A 19,008-nucleotide genomic window follows, 5' to 3' on the forward strand; every position below is an offset into this window, starting at 1 on the left:
AGTGGACCCGAGACTCCCCAGAGGAATGGGGCGGGGCAGGGCTCCCGCGCGCAGTACGCCAACGGCGCGCAGTCCAACGTCCGCAGAGGCCACGCCCCGCCTCGTGTCAGCTCCTGAGTAGGCGGAAAGCGGGAGGGGGCGGGACTTGAGCGCAGCCAATCAGCTGTGGAGGAGCGAAAAGGCGGGAAAAAGCGGAACCAAAAGAAGGCGAAGGTGGCGCCAGGGATAAGGAGAGGTGGGCGGGCGAAAAGAAGGGCGGGCCCTCCGGTGACGCAGATTGGCCCTCCAGAGACGGGGCGGCCCCTTCTTAGGCGGCGTCACCCCCAAACCCCAGCACTGCCATTCCGGGTCCTTAAAGGGGAGACCGCGATTCTAAGAAGGTAGCCCAGTGGCGGGGCGTGGCCTCATTCTGAGGTTCCCCACAAATCCGAGGTCCTGACTCCCAGCTTGAGGAAGTGCACTTTCATGAAAATGGAGCTGAATTCGAAAGGGAGGCCCTTATTCTGGGAAAATAGCCCCAAATGACAAAGACAGCCTGAAATATGCCCTGAGATACCTGGGTTCTCCACGAAGGGTGCTGTCACCCCCAAACCTGAAAGGGATTCTTTGGGTTCAGACCTCCCAGAGGCTCTGATCTCAATGGCCGCACCCCCAGTCCCCAGAAAATCCCACCTGTGCCCTCTCACAGAAGGACCCAGTCGTTCTGCTCCTGGGTCACAAGACGTGGTCCCCAAATATCCCAGTCCTCCCCTGCACTCCACCTCTGGGACCCCTGACAGCCCTCACCCCACAACCCCCTCAGCCTACATTCCTGACTTCTGGAACCTGAAGCAGCCCCTTCACTTATGTCCCCCCACTCCTGGGACCCCCAGAATCCCCCTCATCCCAGGCCCTCACCTCTCGGGAATCCTCCGTAGACCCCCCTTAACCCACACCTCAACCTAGGGGACCCTCAGCGGCTCTCTCACCCTGCACCTCCACCTCTGCGACCCTGGCAGCCCTCCCCACACAACCCCATTCCTGGGACCCCCCCAGCACCCGCATCCTATGTCCCCCACTTCAGGGACCCCCAGCAGCCCTCTCACCCCACACAACCCCATTCCTGGGACCCCAGCACCCCCATCCTGTGCCCCCACTCCTGGGGCCCACAGAAGCCCCCTCACCACACAACCCCATTCCCTGGGACCCACCTGCACCCCCATCCTATGTCCCCACTTCTGGGGCCCCTGACAACCCATTCACCCCACACCCTGACTCCTAAGAGCCTCAGCAGTCCCCTCACCCCACACAACTCCCTTCCAGGGACCCCCCCCATCCCCACCCCATGTCCCCCAATCCTGGGGTCTCCAACAGCCCGTCCACCCAGTTTCCCTGACTGGCATCCCCCATCTGTGTCATCCCACAGCAGCCAAGCCCAGGGCTGGCCTGAAGCCCCCGGACGGCAGTGCCCAGCAGGCAGCGCCCAGCACCCTGACTCCCACCTCCCAGTGGCCCCAAAGGAGAACTGCTGCCATGCACATCCCCGAAAGCCTCCAGGACCTGGCCAGCAGCGAAGCCGTGCAGTTTCTGAGAAGGCCCAAGACCATCACGCGGGTCTTCGAGGGGGTGAGGCCCTCCCATGGCCCGACTATGCCCCTGGGTGACAGGAGCCAGGAGCTCTCAACTCCCAGACAGTGCGGGAGATGGGAGGGGGGCGGGCAAGGAAGGGGTCAGACGGGGAGACAAGGCAACAGGGAGCAAATGCTGACACCACCTTTTCCTGAGCACCCCACTATGGGCCCCATGCTATTGAGGCACTTACAGACTCATAGTAAGGAACAGCCCTCGGAGTAGGTGCTGCAAGTCCCATCTCCGAGATAAGAAAACGGGCTTAGAAAAGTTAAGTAAATGTTTTTTTCTTCGAAACAGTCTTAATTAGCCAGGCGTAGTGGCACACACCTGTAATCCTAGCTACTGAGGAGGCTGAGGCAGGATCACTAGAACCCGGGTGGTGGAGGTTGCAGTGAGCGGAGATCGTACCACTGCACTCCAGCCTGGGCAACAGAGCTAGACTCCATCTCGAAAGAAAGAAAGAAAGAAAGAGAGAGAGAGAGGAAGGGAGGAAGGAAGGAAGGAGGAAGGAAGGAAGGGAGGGAGGGAGGGAGGGAGAGAGAGAGGAAGGAAGGAAGGAGTTTCGCTTTGTCACCCAGGCTGGAGTGCAGTGGCACAATCTCTGCTCACTGCAACTTCCACCTCCTGGGTTCAAGCGATTCTCCTGCCTCAGCCTCCCTAGTAGCCGGGATTACAGGTGTGCACCACTGCGCCTGGCTAATTTTTGTATTTTTAGTTTCGCCATGTTGGCCAGGCTGCTCTTGAACTCCTGACATCAAGTCATCCACCCATCTCAGCCTCCCAAAGTGCTGGGATTACAGGTGTCAGCCACCGCACCCAGCCTAAGTAAATTTTTTAAATCTGGGATGTCCAATGGGGTAGCCACAACCACATGAAGTTACCTCACATTACGCTAATTAAAAGAGTTCATTCTTTAGTCATAGTGGCCACATTTTAGGTGCTCAACAGCCACATGTGGCTGGGGACTCTCAAATTAGACAGTACAGGCTGGGTGTAGTGGTTCATGCCTGTGAAACTAGCACTTTGGGAGGCCGAGGTGGGCAGATCACTTGAGGTCAGGAATTTGAGACCAGCCTGGCCAACATGGCGAAAACCTGTCTCTACTAAAAATACAAAAATCCAGGCGTGGTGGCGTGAGCCTGTAGTCCCAGTTACTTAGGAGGCTGAGGCTCGAGGATGGCTTGAGCCCATGTGGCGGAGGTTGCACTCCAGCGTCAGTGACAGAGTGAGACCTTGTCTTAAAAAAAAAGACAGGCAGTGGCTCACACCTGTAATCCTAGCACTTTGGGAGGCTGAGGCGGGCAGATCACGAGGTCAGGAGATCAAGACCATCCTGGCTAACACGGTTAAACCCCGTCTCTACTAAAAATACAAAAAAATTAGCCGGGCATGGTGGCGGGTGCCTATAGTCCCAGCTACTCGGGAGACTGAGGCAGGAGAATGGCATTGACCTGGGAGGCGGAGCTTGCAGTGAGTGGAGATCGCGCCACTGCACTCCAGCCTGGGCAACAGCGTGAGATTCCATTTCAAAAAAAAAAAAAAAAAAGTGCAGATATGGGACATTTTCATCATGCCAGAAAGTTCTGTTAGACAGTATTGGCTAAGGTCACTCAGTAAGAGGCAGGGGCAGGATTCAAACTCAGATCTGTGAGATGCCAGAGCCCATTTATTTTCCACCTCCCAGTTGAGGGAGGAGGAGGAGAGGAACAAGGGCTGGGGATCTAGGAAGAGAATAAGGAGTGCAGACCTAAAGTGCCAGATGTTGGGTGGTCACTGTGTGCCAGGCACCGTGGCACCGTTCATTTCCTCATCCCCACATTCCTGAAGAATCTGGACACCTGGAGTCAAATCCTCATTCAGCCCAGACTTTGCTGTGTGACCTTGAACCAATCACTGCTCATCTCTGGATCTCAGTACATGAAGGGTTAGAGCTGTGGCTCTGACCTTTAACCTGTGCTACTTCCACCACTCTGCTTTAACAGAATTGGAAACTAAGGCCCAGGGAGATGATAAGACTTGATCGAGGTCTTGGGAGTAGGTGGGGTTCCCCAGCTCAAAACCAGGGTCTCCCCTAAGTCCTAATCCAGAGTATCTCCTCTCTGCCCCTTCTAGAGCCTGAGGTTGGAGAAGGAACAAACAGGCCTGGAATCCTGGCTCAGCCACGTGCTGTCCATGCAAAGTGACATACTGCCCACTTTACCTGGGCCAGGCCTGGCATCATTACCAGCAGCAGCATCTTTCTTTCTCAAAAGTGCCCCTTTTGTTTGATGGCTTGCGTGGTCACTCTGTCCGTGTGACCCTGAGCAAGCTATTTGATTTCTCTGAACATCTCCATACGCTCATCTGTAAAAAGAGGATCCTAATACTCTACCCCTAGGAAAGACCATTGTGAAAATGAAACAAATTAATGCCTATAAACTGATTAGCATGGGACAGGCAAGTAGTGATCTTTCCTTAGTGATTTTTTTTTTTTTTTTTTTTTTTTTTTTTGAGACAGAGGCTTGCTCTGTCACCCAGGCTGGAGTGCAGTGGTGCAGTCTCAGCTCACTGCAACCTCCGCCTCCCAGGCTCAAGCAATTCTCGTGCCTTCCGAGTAGCTAGGATTCCCAGCATGCACCACCACGCTTGGCTAATTTTTGTATTCTTAGTAGAGATGGGGTTTCACCATGTTGGCCAGACTGGTCTTGAACTCCTGACCTCAAATGATCCACCCGCCTCGGCCTTCCAAAGTGTTGGGATTACAGGCGTGAGCCACCACACCCAGCCTTAAACAGTGATTATTATCAAAACAAACCATTACTCCTAGGGCCTAGGATGATCGAGATTTGTGTCCATTGTCCTTCCCCAGGGAAAGAGGGGAATCTTGAAAACCACATTCCAGCACCCAATCTTTTGCTGGTGTTAACTTCTCTACTCCTCACCACAACCCTATGACACAGGCTTACGATCCCTGTTTAACCCAAGGGGAAACTGAGGCTTACAGAGGCCGAGTGGCTTGCCCAAGGACATCACCCAGCTAATGAGCAAGTGCAACTTGGATCCACCCACCCGTCTGGAAAGCCTCAGAAGGCAGAGCGGGTGGCAAGGGAGACGGAAGCCCAGCTGGTGTGGACTGATGCAGGGAAAGGGGAGGAAGAGCCGCCAACCGTGCCAGACGTTCTGGTCACGGACTTTGCCTGCCGCCTCCATCCACCCCCCCACCCACCCCCGCCCTCTCCTCCTTCCCCCCTGGTCTGGCTCCTCAGTAGGGAGTCTCTGGGCAGCTGGTACTCTTGTCCTCACTGCCGCCTGCCAGCTGGTGCCTTAACGGATGAATCTTTGCTCCCTCCCTAGGGACAGGCCAGGGAGGGCATGGAAGGAGTTTGGACTGAGGCTTCAGAGGGATAGGGTCCCTCCAGCCCAGATGAGCCCCTGCTCCTCCAATCTCCAGTGCCCTGGGCTCATGTCACAGCCCAGGGTTTTGGGGGTCAGTGGACAGACAGCCCACCCACCTAGATGTCAGGAGGGCTGGATTCCAATCCCCCTTCCACCGCTTACTGACCTTGAGAGGACGCCTCCCCTCTCTGGGCAAATCACAAGAATGACCATTTTCCTGAGCACCTGCTAGAGCCAAGCCCCGACCCCCGCATTCCTCCTTTTCATAGCATAGAAACAGACCAGGAAACTGAGGCTCCAAGAGATGAGTGATTTGCCCCAGGCCATACAGCTGGCGCAGTCAGACGTGTCTGGCTCTTTCCACTCCACCAAAATGGCTTCGATTTATCACCTGTGAAACAGAAATGAATTAATGACCTCCACCACGTGGGGCCGGTGTGAGGTTCCAGGGAGGTAGCACAGGTAAAATGAATATGGTCTCAAAAATGATCGATGTGCTTTCCCGTACTCGACCTGGCTCTGCCTCAGACCAACAGGGCCAGACACTCCCTCTCCATAGTCAGTTCTTCTCCAAAATAGGCAGAATCATCTTACAGCCGCCTCCCTCCAAGGGTCGCTGTGCGGATCAAGTGAGATGATGGATGTGAACACCCTTGGTTATTGCCGAAGGGCTAGGCAAAAACAGGGAGTCAGGGCGTTGCTGTTGTTGTTGTTGTTGTTCACAGAAGGCAATTAAGGCAAAGGAGAAGGGAGGATGGACGGAAGCTGCGGAGTTTAGGGGTCAGTTCTTTGCCTCCTCCATCTCCACTCTGAAGGGCAGGGCAAGAGTCGAGACAAAACCAAAGTCATTCACTCTTTCAACATACATTTGCTGAAGTCCAGTCTAGTGCTGGATGCTGGGGATAGAGAGGAGGGCCCGGCAAGGTGGCTCACGCCTGTAATCCCAACGCTTTGGAAGGCCAAGGCAGGAGGATTGCTTGAGGCCAGGAGTTTGAGACCTGCTTGTGCAACATAGTGATACCGTCTCTACAAAAAATTAAATATGAGTGAGGCATGGTATTTCGCACTTGTAGTCCCAGCTACTCAGGAGGCCGAGGTGGCAGGATCGCTTGAGCCCAGGAGGTCGAGGCTGCAGTGAGCCGTGATCATGCCACTGCACTCCGGCCTGCAAGACACAGTGAGACACTGTCTCAAAAAAAGAAAAAAGAGAGAGAGAGTCCTATGTGGAGCCTGTCCAGGAAGAGTTCCAATTCTAACGAAGGGGAGATTTTCTTTTTCTTCTCTGTTGAGACAGGGTCTCACTCTGTTGCCCAGGCTGGAGTGCAGTGGTGCAATCACAGCTCACTGCACTCCCAACCTCGTGGGTTCAAGCGATCTTTCCATCTTAACCTCCCAAAGCACTGGGATTACAGGCACGAGCCACCACACCAGACCAAAGGGAAGATTTTCAACAGTCTGTTTCCCTTGGCCTACCCACCCCCAACCCCAACCCCTATCGCTAACACTGCCACTTTCAATCAATCACCAAGTCCTATTTTACACGCTAAATATTACTGAATTCCCCAGGGCTCTGGCCTCAGCGTTTCTCGCCTGGGCCTCCCCGCCTCCTCTCAGGTGTGTTGGCCTCTTGTCTTGCCCACTGCCAATCCATCAGCCACGTGACCGCAGAGGGCTTCTCTAACCCCAAGGCTGACCTTGGCTGTCCCCTGCACAGAATCCTCCCATTCATAACATTGAATGCTTTCCATGGCTCCCCAAGTCTGGCTCCTGGCCCTGTTGTTCCAGGCCTTTTAGAGGCTGCCTCCCACCCACTTTTCCAGCCTCATCTCACACCAAAACCCTCCAGCGAGTTTCTCTCTTATCTCTGAAGCTTCCTGCTCTGCAGCATCTGGCTTTTCCACGTGCTGTCCGCCCTGCCAGGAATGCCCTTCCTCCTCTTGTCTGCCCAAGAAACTCCTTGTTCTTTAAGGTCCAGCTCAGAACTCACCTTAAATCCAGCCCTCAGTCTGGCTTCCGCCTTGACTCTCTTCCTGACCCCAGGCCCCAGCCTCCTCCCCACCACCCCATCTACACACCAGCTCATCTTTGTCTGGCACAGACCTGCCCTGCTGCATTGTGACCATCTGGGACAAATCACTGGGGATTCAAATTTTCACTGAATTTCGTTGACAGGAGCCCCCCCACTCAAGGCGCGTGGTCCAGCGTGAGGTAGGAGAGCAGGCGGTCAGGGGCAGACTCAGGAGACAGGTTGCTTCAGTTCAAATCCAGGCTCAGACACTGACACTGACCAGCTGACTTTTTTTTTTTTTTTTTTTGGGACAGGGTCTCACTGTGTCTCACAGCCTGGAGTGCAGTGGCACTATCAGAGCTCACTGCAGCCTTGACTTCAGGGTCTCAGGTGATCCTCCTACCTCAGCCCCACAAGTACCTGGGACTTCAGGTGCACGCCACCACACTGAGCTAATTTTTTTTTTTTTTTAATTTTTTGTAGATACTAGGTCTCACTCTGTTGCCTAGGCTGGTCTCCTGAGCTCAAGCGATTCCTCCCACCTTGGCCTCCCAAGTGTTGGGATTACAGATGTGAGCCACCGTGCTTGGCCTTTTGTTTGTTTGTTTGTTTGTTTTGAGACAAAGTCTTGCTCTCTCACCTCGGCTGGAGTGCAGTGGCACGATCATGGCTCACTGCAGCCTCAGCCTCCTGGACTCAAGTGATCCTCCTGCCTCAGCCTCCCAAGTAGCTGGGACTACAGGTATGCACCACCACCCCCAGCAATTTTTGTTTTTAATATTTTTGTAGAGACTGGGTCTAACTCTGATGCCCAGGCTGGTCTCGAACTCCTGGCCTGACACAATCCTCCCACCTCAGCCTCCCAAAGTGCTTGAATTACAGGCATGAGCCATCTCGCCCAGCCAGCTAATTGGGTTCAGCCAATTCCTTATCCTCTCTGTGCCTCAGTTCCATGATCTGAAACACACGGCTGTGAGTCGTGCCCGCGTCCTAGGGTGGCCGTAAGGATGACCTGGGTGAGGGTTTGTAGAGTGTTTCTGTGGTTTATTTAGCAAATACACATAGAAGACAGGCATGGACGCGGACTGTGCACCATGCACAGACGAGAGGGACAGGGTTACCGGATCAGTGTCGTTCTTTGTCTAAAACAAAATCCCGAAGCCAAAAAACAAGGCAAAATGTTAATATGTGTTAGTTTGGCCAGTCGACACTGGGCGTTTATGTTTCTCTTTGTATTTTTCTGTATGCTTGGACTATTTTGCAAATTGAACCTAAGAAATGAATAGGGATTAGTGAGGCCAGGAGGGAGGAGACAGAAGTTGCAGAGGGAAGGGCTCTAAGTGCCTCCTCTCGTTTAGTCCTCAGAATCACCCCAGAGGGAAGAGCTGAGAGGCAGAGAGAATAATCACGACTGCCAACACTGATTCAGCTCTTCCCATGTCCCGGGCACCGGGCCAAGCATTTTATACGGGTACCTGGGTTTGGTGGCAGAAGGAGAGTGTGGAGGAGGCAGGGGTGAGTGGGGAGAGATGAAACTGGAAGAGTGAGGGGGGCGGAGATTCTGCAGGGCCTCCAAGGCCAGGCTTCAGGGCTGGAACTCAGTCCTGAGGCACTGGGGAGCCATGAGGGACTGTGAGCAGGGAGGGGCAGAGTGTGGAAAGATTCCTCTGGGGCTGTGGTGGGGATGGGCTGAGGTGGGGGAGACTGGAGGTGGGGAGGCTGGAGGAGGCTGGGGCAAGGGCCAAGGAGAGCAGACGAGGCCTGAGCCAGGATGCAGCAGAGGGGACAAGGGTCAGGAAGCTGAGGGCTATGACACTATGACAATGACAAGGAGGGAGGGGCCCAGACGGACCAGTGACTGGGTATACAGAAAGATCGACAGCACCAGGGAGGAAGGAGGAGCAACTTCAGGGAGAGACTAAGCTCCTCTCTGGCCCCTGGGAATCCACAGGTCTTCTCCCTGATTATCTTCTCCTCCCTGCTGACTGATGGCTACCAGAACAAGATGGAGTCTCCGCAGCTCCATTGCATTCTCAACAGCAACAACGTGGCCTGCAGCTTTGCCGTGGGAGCCGGCTTCCTGGCCTTCCTCAGCTGCCTGGCCTTCCTCGTCCTGGACACCCAGGAGACCCACATTGCTGACACCCGCTTCAAGATAGCTTTCCAGCTTCTGGACCTCATCCTGGCTGGTAAGCCCCCAGGACCCCCACCCACAGCTGCCCCTCCTCCTGCTCACAGCCCTCCTGGCTCCCCAGGGCCTCCCGGGCACAACCCTTCAGCCGGCCTCCACCCTGACGGTCCTTCCAGCAGGAGGCATCTGACCACAAGTGGCCCAGAGCTTCTCACTGCTCCTGACACCTGCTGTCTCCTCCTGGGGAATTATTATTACCCTTCAGACTCTGGGTAAGGGTCACCTCTTCTGACCCCCAGGCAAATTACAGCGGCCTCCCTTCTGCCCTATGTTTTCTTTGCTTCCCTCATTCACAGAAAATCTTTTTTTATTATTTTTTTGAGGGGATGGAGTGTCACTCTGTCGCCAGGCTGGAGTGCACTGGCACAGTTTCGGCTCACTGCAACCTCCGCCTCCTGGGTTCAAGCGATTCTTCTGTCTCAGCCTCCCGAGTAGCTGGGACTACAGGCGCATGCCACCATGCCCAGCTAATTTTTTTTTTTGTATTTTAATAGAGACGGGGTTTCACCATGTTAGCCAGGATGGTCTCGATCTCCTGACCTTGTGATCTGCCCGCCTCTGCCTCCCAAAGTGCTGGGATTACAGGCATGAGCCAAAGTCTTGCCTCCTAACCACTGCCAAACACTCCCGATGGAGCCTGGCACACATGTAGCACAAAATGTGTGTCCTTCTTCTTTGGGGCCTGACCTCCTTCCTCTCAGTCTATTTGATCTCAACTCCTCCCCACCCTGCCGCTCCTCCTCCCCACTGGGCCACTCCCAGTGACTTAGGGCCAAGGGAGCCCTGGAAGGTCATTCGATCTAGTGCTATGCAGGAGAACTCCCTGTGAGGGTGGAAATGTTCTGTCCCTGCACTTTCTCATGCAGGAGCCACTTCCTGCCCGTGGCTACTAAGCACTTTGAAATGCAGCCACTGGCGGGGCGAGGTGGCTCACTCCTGGAATCCCGGCACTTTGGGAGGCCGAGGCAGGCGGATCACTTGAGGCCAGGAGTTCGAGACCAGCCCGGCCAACAGGCAAAACCCCATCTCTACTGAAAACACAAAAATTAATTGGGCAGGGAGGTGAGTGCCTGTAATCCCAGCTACTCGGAAGGCTGAACCAGGAGAATCGCTTGAATCCAGGAGGCAGAGCTTGCAGTGAGCTGAGATTGCACCATGGCACCCCAGCCTGGGCAACAGAGCCAGACTCTGTCTCAACAACAACAACAACAAAAAGAAATGTGGCCAGTGCAGCTGAGAAACTTTTTTTTTTTTTTGGAGACGGAGTCTCGCTCTGTCACCCGGGCTGGAGTGCAGTGGCCGGATCTCAGCTCACTGCAAGCTCCGCCTCCCGGATTTACGCCATTCTCCTGCTTCAGCCTCCCGAGTAGCTGGGACTACAGGCGCCCACCACCTAGCCCGGCTAGATTTTTCTATTTTTTAGTAGAGACGGGGTTTCACCATGTTAGGCAGGATGGTCTCGATCTCCTGACCTCGTGATCCGCCCGTCTCGGCCTCCCAAAGTGCTGGGATTACAGGCTTGAGGCACCGCGCCCAGCCTTTTTTTTTTTTTTTTTTTTGAGACAGAGTTGCACTCTGTCGCCCAGGCTGGAGTACAATGGCACAATCTCAGTTCACTGTAACCTCCGTCTCACAGGTTCAAGCAATTCTCCTGCTTCAGCCTCCTGAGTAGCTGGGACTACAGGCACCCGCCACCATGCCTGGCTAATTTTTCTTTTTTTCAGTAGAGACGGGGTTTCGCCATGTTGCCTGGTCTGGTCTCGAACACTTGGCCTCAAGTAATCCACTTGCCTCAGCTTCCCAAAGTGCTGGGATTACAGGCGTGAGCCACCTCGCCCGGCCTAAAATCCTGTGTTAATGAATAGAAATTTAAACAGCTGCATGTGGCTGGCAGCTCCTGTATGAGACAGCGCAACTCTGCACCAGCAGCTCACTTTAGGGAAGGCAAGGAGGGATTGGGGAATGACTCCTGGGAGATGTGTCAACATAGAAGCTGATAAAAAAAAGTATTTTTCAATAACACGTGGAAGGTCGTGCAGCAAGACCGCCAGCCCCATCCTTCCCATGCCTCAGCAGCCCTGCCTGAGCGAGCTTTCCTCCTGCCCCCTCTTCTCTCCCTGTGACACCACAGCTCTCTGGGCAGTTGTCTGGTTCGTGGGTTTCTCCTTCCTGGCCAACCAGTGGCAGCATTCGCCGCCCAAAGAGTTCCTCCTGGGGAGCAGCAGTGCCCAGGCGGCCATCGCCTTCACCTTCTTCTCCATCCTTGTCTGGGTGAGGACAAGCCCCTCCACCGCCCCTCCCTAGGAGGGGCACCCTCTGCAGGGTGGGATTGAAAGGGCTAGAACATTCCTGCTCTCACTTAGCTCCCCTGGGAGTCAGGGACGAGGGGGGTCCCCCAGGACTCCACTGGTCCCTTCCAGGTGCCGCTTCCTCTGAGCAGCCACAGCCCAGCATCAGGGCCTGTGCTTTGGCCCAGGGCTCCTGGACAGTGAGCAGTCCGAACACCGGTACCGTTTGTCTCCTTCCCAGGCCAGTCCCCAGCCCAGTCCCTCTCCTGACCTGCCCAGCCCAAGCCAGCCTTCAGACGCCATTTTCTGCCCACAGATATTCCAGGCCTACCTGGCATTCCAGGACCTCCGAAATGATGCTCCAGTCCCTTACAAGCGCTCCCTGGATGAGGGCGGCATGGTGCTGACCACCCTCCCCTTGCCCTCCGCCACCAGCCCTATGAACATGCCCACCACTGGCCCCAACAGCCTGAGTTATGCCAGCTCTGCCCTGTCCCCCTGTCTGACCGCTCCAAAGGCCCCCCGCCTCGCTATGATGCCTGACAACTAAATATCCTTATCCACATCAATAAAGAGAGAATCCTCCCTCCAGAAGGGTTTCTAAAAACAGCCCTCAGTCCTTATCATGTCTGTTCCACTCTTGTCCCTTGAGTGGCGAGGGTGGGTAAGAATCCCACAAGGTCACCATTGGGGTCTCTGCACTGGGTCACATTTCCATAGCATCCCCTGGAGTCATCATTGGGGCACCACCTTGACAGTGATGGATTGGAAGTGATGAGAGGAGGGAAGCCCTTTTTTTTTTTTTTTTTTTTTTGAGACAGTGTCTCACTGTGTCGCCCAGGCTGGAGTGCAGTGGCGCAATCTCAGCTCACTGCAACCTCTGCCTTCCAGGTTCAAGCAATTCTCCTGCCTCAGCCTCCCTAGTAGCTGGCATTACAGGTGCGCACCACCAAGCCTGGCTAATTTTTGTATTTTCAGTAGAGACGGGGTTTTACCATGTTGGTCAGTCTGGTGTCAAACTTCTGACCTTGTGATCCACCCACCTTGGCTTCCCAAAGTGCTGAGATTACAGGCGTGAGCCACCGCGCCTGGCCAGGAAGCACTTTTTTCAGGCCTATTGCACACTAAGTCCTGTCAAGTCATTACTCCTTGAGTCCCCACACTGGCCAGGGGAGGGAGGCACAAGGAGCCTCCTCTTACAGTTGAGGAAGCAAAAGTTCCGAGAGAGAAAATGCTTCTACCTGTGGAGAGAATACCAAAAGGAAGGGCCAGCAATGGGACCCAGCCCTGTCACTCAAGCCCAAGCCCTTTCACTCCCCACGGTGACCAAAGACTGAAAACCATGGCGTGTGAGGAGTCGGTGAAGGAACGAGGTGCTGAGTCCGCAAACGAGATTCAAGGGAGACCCTTGTCTTCAAATATTTCAAAGAATATCTTCGGGGAGGAGGGGTTTTTATTCCAGGAGAACCCCAGTGGTAAGCTGGGGACTCAGGCATAGGCCACAAACATTCCGACCTGTAGGAGCCAGGCAGGAAAACCCAGTGGGTGAAGCGCCTATTAAGGGAGTAGTGGGGACAGGGCCACGTCCAGGAGGGGCAGCCTCCAATCAGCGCACATTCAGTAACGGGGCCTGGAGTTTCTTTTCTTTTCTTTTTTTTCTGAGATGGCACCTTGCTTTGCAGCCCAGACTGGAGTGCAGTGGTACAATCATAGCTCTCTACAGCCTTGACCTCCTGGCATCAAGCAATCCTCCTGCCTCAAGCCCCAAAGTAGCTGGGACTATAGGTGTGTGCCACCACTCCCAGCTAATTTTTCAATTTTTTGAAGAGATGGGATCTCACTGTTGCCTGGGCTGGTCTTGAACTCCTGGGCTCAAGCAGTCCTCCTGCCTTGGCCTCCCAAAGTGCTGGGATTATAGGCATGAGCCATCACTTGGCCAGCCTGGGGTTTCTAGAACAGTGCTGTCCACTTGAAATCTGATGTGACAGGCCGGGCGCGGTGGCTCAAGCCTGTAATTCCAGCACTTTGGGAGGCTGAGACGGGCGGATCACGAGGTCAGGAGATCGAGACCATCCTGGCTAACACAGTGAAATCCCATCTCTACTAAAAAATACAAAAAACTAGCCGGGTATGGTGGCGGGCGCCTGTAGTCCCAGCTACTCGGGAGGCTGAGGCAGGAGAATGGCGTGAACCCAGGAGGCGCAGCTTGCAGTGAGCTGAGATCCTGCCACCGTGCTCCAGCCTGGGCGACAGAGGGAGACTCCGTCTCAAAAAAAAAAAAAAAAAGAAAAGAAATCTGATGTGACACCCAGGGAGAGTTTAAAATAGTCTAGTGGCCACATTGAGAAAAGTAAAACAAGGCTGGATGTGGTGGCTCATGCCTATAATCCCAGCACTTTGAAAGGCCAAGGTGGGCGGATGACTTGAGGAGGCCAGAAGTTCAAGACCAGCCTGACCAACATGGTGAAACCCCGTCTCTACTAAAAATACAAAAATTAGTTGGGTATGCCTGTAATCCCAGCCACTTGGGAGTCTGAGGCACGAGAATCAATTGAAACCAGGAGGTGGAGGTTGCTGTGAGCCAAGATTACACCACTGCACTACAGAATGAGACTCTGTCTCAAAACAAAAAAAGTAAAATGAAACAAGTGAAATTAATTTTAATATTTTATTTATGTCAATATATCCAAAATATCATTTCAACATGTAATCAACATAAAAATTATTAGTGAGGCATTTTCCACTCTTTGGTACTAAGTTTTTGAAATCCATTGTGTATTTACACCCATAGCATGCCTCAGTTTGGACTCGCCAGGTTTCAGGGGCTCAACGGTCACACATAACCACTGGCCACCCTACCAGACAGTACAGCTATAGAAACTCCAGTTTTTCTACGACAATTTGGACATCCATTCTGTGGGGGGTTTTAAACTGTGAAATCTGCCGGGGACAGTGGCTCACGCCTGTAATCCCAGCATTTCGGGAGGCCAAGGCGGATGGATCATGAGGTCAGGAGTTTGAGACCATCCTGGCTAACATGGTGAAACCCCGTCTCTACTAAAAATATAAAAATTAGCTGGGCGTGGTGGCGGGCGCCTGTAATCCCAGCCACTCAGGAGGCTGAGGCAGGAGAATCGCTTGAACCCAGGAGGGGAGTTTGCAGTGAGCTGAGATCGCGCCATTGCACTCCAGCCTGGGTGACAGAGCGAGACTCCGTCTCTAAATAAGATAAAATAAAATAAAATAAAATGTGAAATCAGGCCAGGTGCAGTGACTCACACCTATAATCCCAGCACTTTGGGAGGCCGAGGTGGGTGGATCACAAGGTCAGGAGTTCAAGACCAGCCTGATCAACATGGTGAAACCCCACCTCTACTAAAAATACAAAAATTAACCAAAAAACACAAAAATTAACAAATACAAAATTTACAATTTGTATTTGTAAAAATACGAAAATTAACTACAACCAGCGGGTGCCTGTAGTCCCAGCTATTCAGGAGGCTGAGGCAGGAGCATTGCTTGAACCCAGGAGGCGGAGGTTGCAGGGACCCGAGATGGCACCCCTGCACTTCAGCCTGGGTGACAGAGCAAGACTGCATCTCAAAAAAAGAAATTGAAATCGGTGGGCAACAAATACAAAATAAACGTTGGGTAGGCCAAATGCAACACACCTGCCCGGGGCCATAGTGGCCTGCAGAGCACTAGTTCACAAAGCGGACGAAAGGATACGAGATGTGGGGAATCAAATTTGGGTTCCATTAGTCCTTTTCTGGAGGCTTCCTGTGTGGCTGGCCCTGTACCTGGAGGTGTAGAAATAACTATGTGGTCCCACTGGGCGTAGAGAGAAAACAGCAGCAGCGCAGGGAGACAGGAAGTGTTCTGACACGGAAATGAAAGGACTCAGTGCTAGACATCCCTCTGGGTAAGCTTGGGTGTGTCCCTGGGCCCAAGTTGTATTGACTATAAAACTAAATAATTAGACAGTTTGTTTTTTTTTTCAAAGACAGGATCTCTGTTGCCCAGGCTGGAGTGCAGTAGAGTGATCACAACTCACTGCTGCCTCAACTTCCTGGGCTCAAATAATCTTCCCACCTCAGCCTCCTGAGTAGCTGGGACCAAAGGTGCAGGCCGCCATGCCCGGTTAGTTTTTTGTTTTTTATTTATTATTTTTTTTGAGATGGAGTCTCACTCTGTCACCCAGGCTAGAGTGCAATGGCTCAGTCTAATCTCACTGCAACCTCTGCCTCCCAGGTTCAAGTGATTCGCCTGCCTCAGCCTCCTGAATAGTTGGGACTACAGGCGCATGCCATCCAGCTAATTTTTGTATTTGTAGTAGAGATATGGTTTCACTATGTTGGCCAGGCTGGTCTCGAATTCCTGACCTTGTGATCCACCCACCTTGGCCTCCCAAAGTGCTGGGATTACAGGCGTGAGCCACCACGTCCAGCCTCTTTTTTTTTTTTTTTAAAGAGGATGTCTCACTCTTTTTGCTCAGGCTGGTCTTGAACTCCTGGGCCCAAACAATTCTCTTACCTCCACTTCCCAAAGTGCTGGGATTACAGGCGTGAGCCACTGCATTCAGCTAAAGAATTGAACCGGATTTAGATGGATGCTTTTCAGACTGTTCAAAAAGATGCCAGCTGGGCGCAGTGGCTCATGCCTATAATCCCAGCACTTTGGGAGGCCAAGGCGGGTGGAACACCTCAGGTCAGGAGTTCAAGACTAGCCTGGCCAACATGGTGAAACCTCATCTCTAAAAAATACAAAAACTGGGCTGGGCCCAGTGGCTCACACCTGTAACCCCAGCACTTTGGGAGGCCGAGGCAGGTGGATCACTAGGGAAGGAGTTCAAGACCAGCCTGGCCAAGATGGTGAAACCTGGTCTCTACTAAAAATACAAAAATTAGCCAGACGTGGTGGTGGGCGCCCGTAATCTCGGCTACTTGGGAGGCTGAGGCAGAGAACTGCTTGAACCTGGGAGGCGGAGTTTGCAGTGAGCCAAGATCGCACCACTGCACTCCAGCCTGGGTGACAGAGCGAGATTTTATATTTAAAAAAAAAAAGAGAAGAAAATTAGCTGGGCACAGTGGCAGGCACCTGTAGTCCCAGCTACTTGGGAGGCTGAGGCAGGAGAATTGCTTGAGCCTGGGAGGCAGAGGTTGCAGTGAGCTGAGATTACGCCACTGTACTCCAGCCTGGGCTATGAAGCAAGACCCTGTCTCAAAAAAACAAAAACAAAAACAAACAAAAAAAAAGAGAGATGCCTTGGGGCTGGGTGTGGTGGCTCATGCCTGTAATCCCAGCACTTTGGGAGGCTGAGGCTGGAAGACTTGAAGTCAGGAGTGTTTGAGACCAGCCTAACCAACATGGTGAAATCCTGTCTCTACCAAAAAATACAAAAATTAGGCCGGGCGCGGCGGCTCACACCCGTAATCCCAGCAACTTTGGGAGGCTGAGCCAGGTGGATCACCTGAGGTTGGGAGTTCAAGACCAGCCTGGCCAACATGGTGAAACCGTCTCTAAAAAATACAAAAATTAGCTGTGCGTGGTGGCGGGCACCTGTAGTCCCAGCTACTTGGGAGGCTGAGGCAGAAGAATTGCTTGAACCCAGGAGGTGGAGGTTGCAGCGAGGTGAGATCACATCACCGCAGTCCAGCCTGGGTAACAGAGGAAGACTCTGTCTCAAAAAAAAAAAAATTAGCCAGGTTTGATGGTACACGCCTGTAGTCCCAGCTACTCTGGAGGCTGAGGTAGGAAAATCACTTGAACCAAGGAGGCAGAGGTTGCAGTGAGAGAAGATCGTGCCACAGCATTCCAGCCTGGGAGAGTGAGACCACAGCATTCCAGCCTAGGAGAGTGAGAAAAAAAAAAGAAAGAAAAAAAAGAGGCACCTTGGGTTGAGCAGGCAGCAATACAACCCCTTCCCCAGTCAACCCCAGCGAGTGAGCAGCCCTGCTCCTGTTTTCCATATTGGGCTTCCAGGCACAAATCTAAACAGAAGGTCCCTTGACTTAAGAGAAAGAAACAAAAAAAAACACTGAGAAACCACATAGCGTTGGTTAAACACACAAGCTCTGGCTCACAAAGCCCAGGTGCAAAGCCCACCTTTGCCGCTCACCCCTCTGAACCTGTTTCCTCATCCACAAACTGCCCCCTCTGTAGGGATGCCGTGAGGGTCGCAGGAGCTCATCCACGCAACACACAGTGCCTGGCCCATTTCAAGAGCTCAGGAAACGCCAGCTCCCTGCCTCCTCAAGCTTCCAGAGCCAGCCTCCAGGGAAGCCACAGGCAGTTTATACAGTTTAGGAAGGTCTTAGAGGACATCTAGGAAGTTTGACCTAGTCAAGGGTCAAAAATCCAGAAGCTAACAACAGCCAGGCAGGTAACATAAGTGAAGAAAGTAGGCCAGGTGTGAGGCCAATCTGGAGAGAGACAAGGAAAATATTTCACTTTCCTCTTAACTTCGCAAACAAACAAAAATAACCACCTGGCGTCAGCCCAATAATAAATGTAACAAGCCTGCAGCCAAGTCCTGGGGACTGTGGTAAAAAGAGCTGCATCCCATCCATTCAGATCCAGCCATCTGTTGCCATCCAGAAATGAGGACCCAGCATTGTTAGACCGATGGTTTTTTTTTTTTTTCAAGAGAAGCCAGAAATCTAGATTCTAGACTTTAATGTGAAAATCTGGTTTTTAAAGGCTAGCGACCCATTCTTTTTTTTTTTTTTTTTTTTTTGAGACAGAGTCTCGCTCTGTCGCCCAGGCTGGAGTGCAGTGGCCGGATCTCAGCTCACTGCAAGCTCCGCCTCCCGGGTTTACGCCATTCTCCTGCCTCAGCCTCCCAAGTAGCTGGGACTACAGACGCCTGCCACCTCGCCCGGCTAGATTTTTGTATTTTTTAGTAGAGACGGGGTTTCACCGTGTTAGCCAGGATGCTCTCGAACTCCTGACCTCGTGATCCGCCCGCCTCGGCCTCCCAAAGTGCTGGGATTACAGGCTTGAGCCACCGCGCCCGGCCCATTCTTTATTTTTTTAAGAAAACAAAGCCTCAACAAAAAATGTCAAGTTAGGGTGGGACGGGGGCTGCCCACGTGTGGTCCCTGACATACATGCTCTTTTTTTTTTTTGAGATAGAGTCTCACTCTGTCACCCAGGCTGGAGTACAGTGGCGCTATCTCGGCTCACTGAAACCTTCGCCTTCTGGGTTCAAGCAATTCTCCTGCCTCAGCCTCCTGAGTAGCTGGGACTACAGGTGTGCACCACCACGCCCAGCTAATTTTTTTCGTATTTTTAGTAGAGACAGGGTTTCGCCATGTTGGCCAGGCTGGTGATCCTGACCTCAGGTGATCCACCTGCCTCGGCCTCCCAAAGTGCTGGGATTACATACATGAGCCACCACGCCCAGCCAAGGCTCCTGAAGGTCTTCTGCAACCCTGAGGGTTTGGAGAACCATCAGACAAGTTCTGGGCCAAGGTAAGAAGACTCTTCAAGATTCTCTCCAAAACTTCTTCCCAGCAGCACCGCAAGGAACTGCA

General features: G+C 53.0%; 1 protein-coding gene across 1 annotated transcript; it reads left to right on the forward strand.

The window, feature by feature from the left end:
* The first annotated feature begins 211 nt into the window (after nucleotides 1-211).
* On the forward strand, nucleotides 212-12,082 carry SYNGR4 (synaptogyrin 4). The gene is made up of 5 exons (XM_010368663.2): nucleotides 212-380; nucleotides 1,406-1,605; nucleotides 8,946-9,183; nucleotides 11,317-11,456; nucleotides 11,790-12,082. Exons 2-5 carry the CDS (start codon nucleotides 1,513-1,515, stop codon nucleotides 12,021-12,023), a joined length of 705 nt encoding a protein of 234 aa, XP_010366965.1. The 5' UTR covers nucleotides 212-380; nucleotides 1,406-1,512; the 3' UTR covers nucleotides 12,024-12,082.
* The last annotated feature ends 6,926 nt before the right edge of the window (nucleotides 12,083-19,008 follow it).

The sequence above is a fragment of the Rhinopithecus roxellana genome, chromosome 12, assembly GCF_007565055.1.
Source record: "Rhinopithecus roxellana isolate Shanxi Qingling chromosome 12, ASM756505v1, whole genome shotgun sequence".
Classification (NCBI taxonomy): domain Eukaryota; kingdom Metazoa; phylum Chordata; class Mammalia; order Primates; family Cercopithecidae; genus Rhinopithecus; species Rhinopithecus roxellana.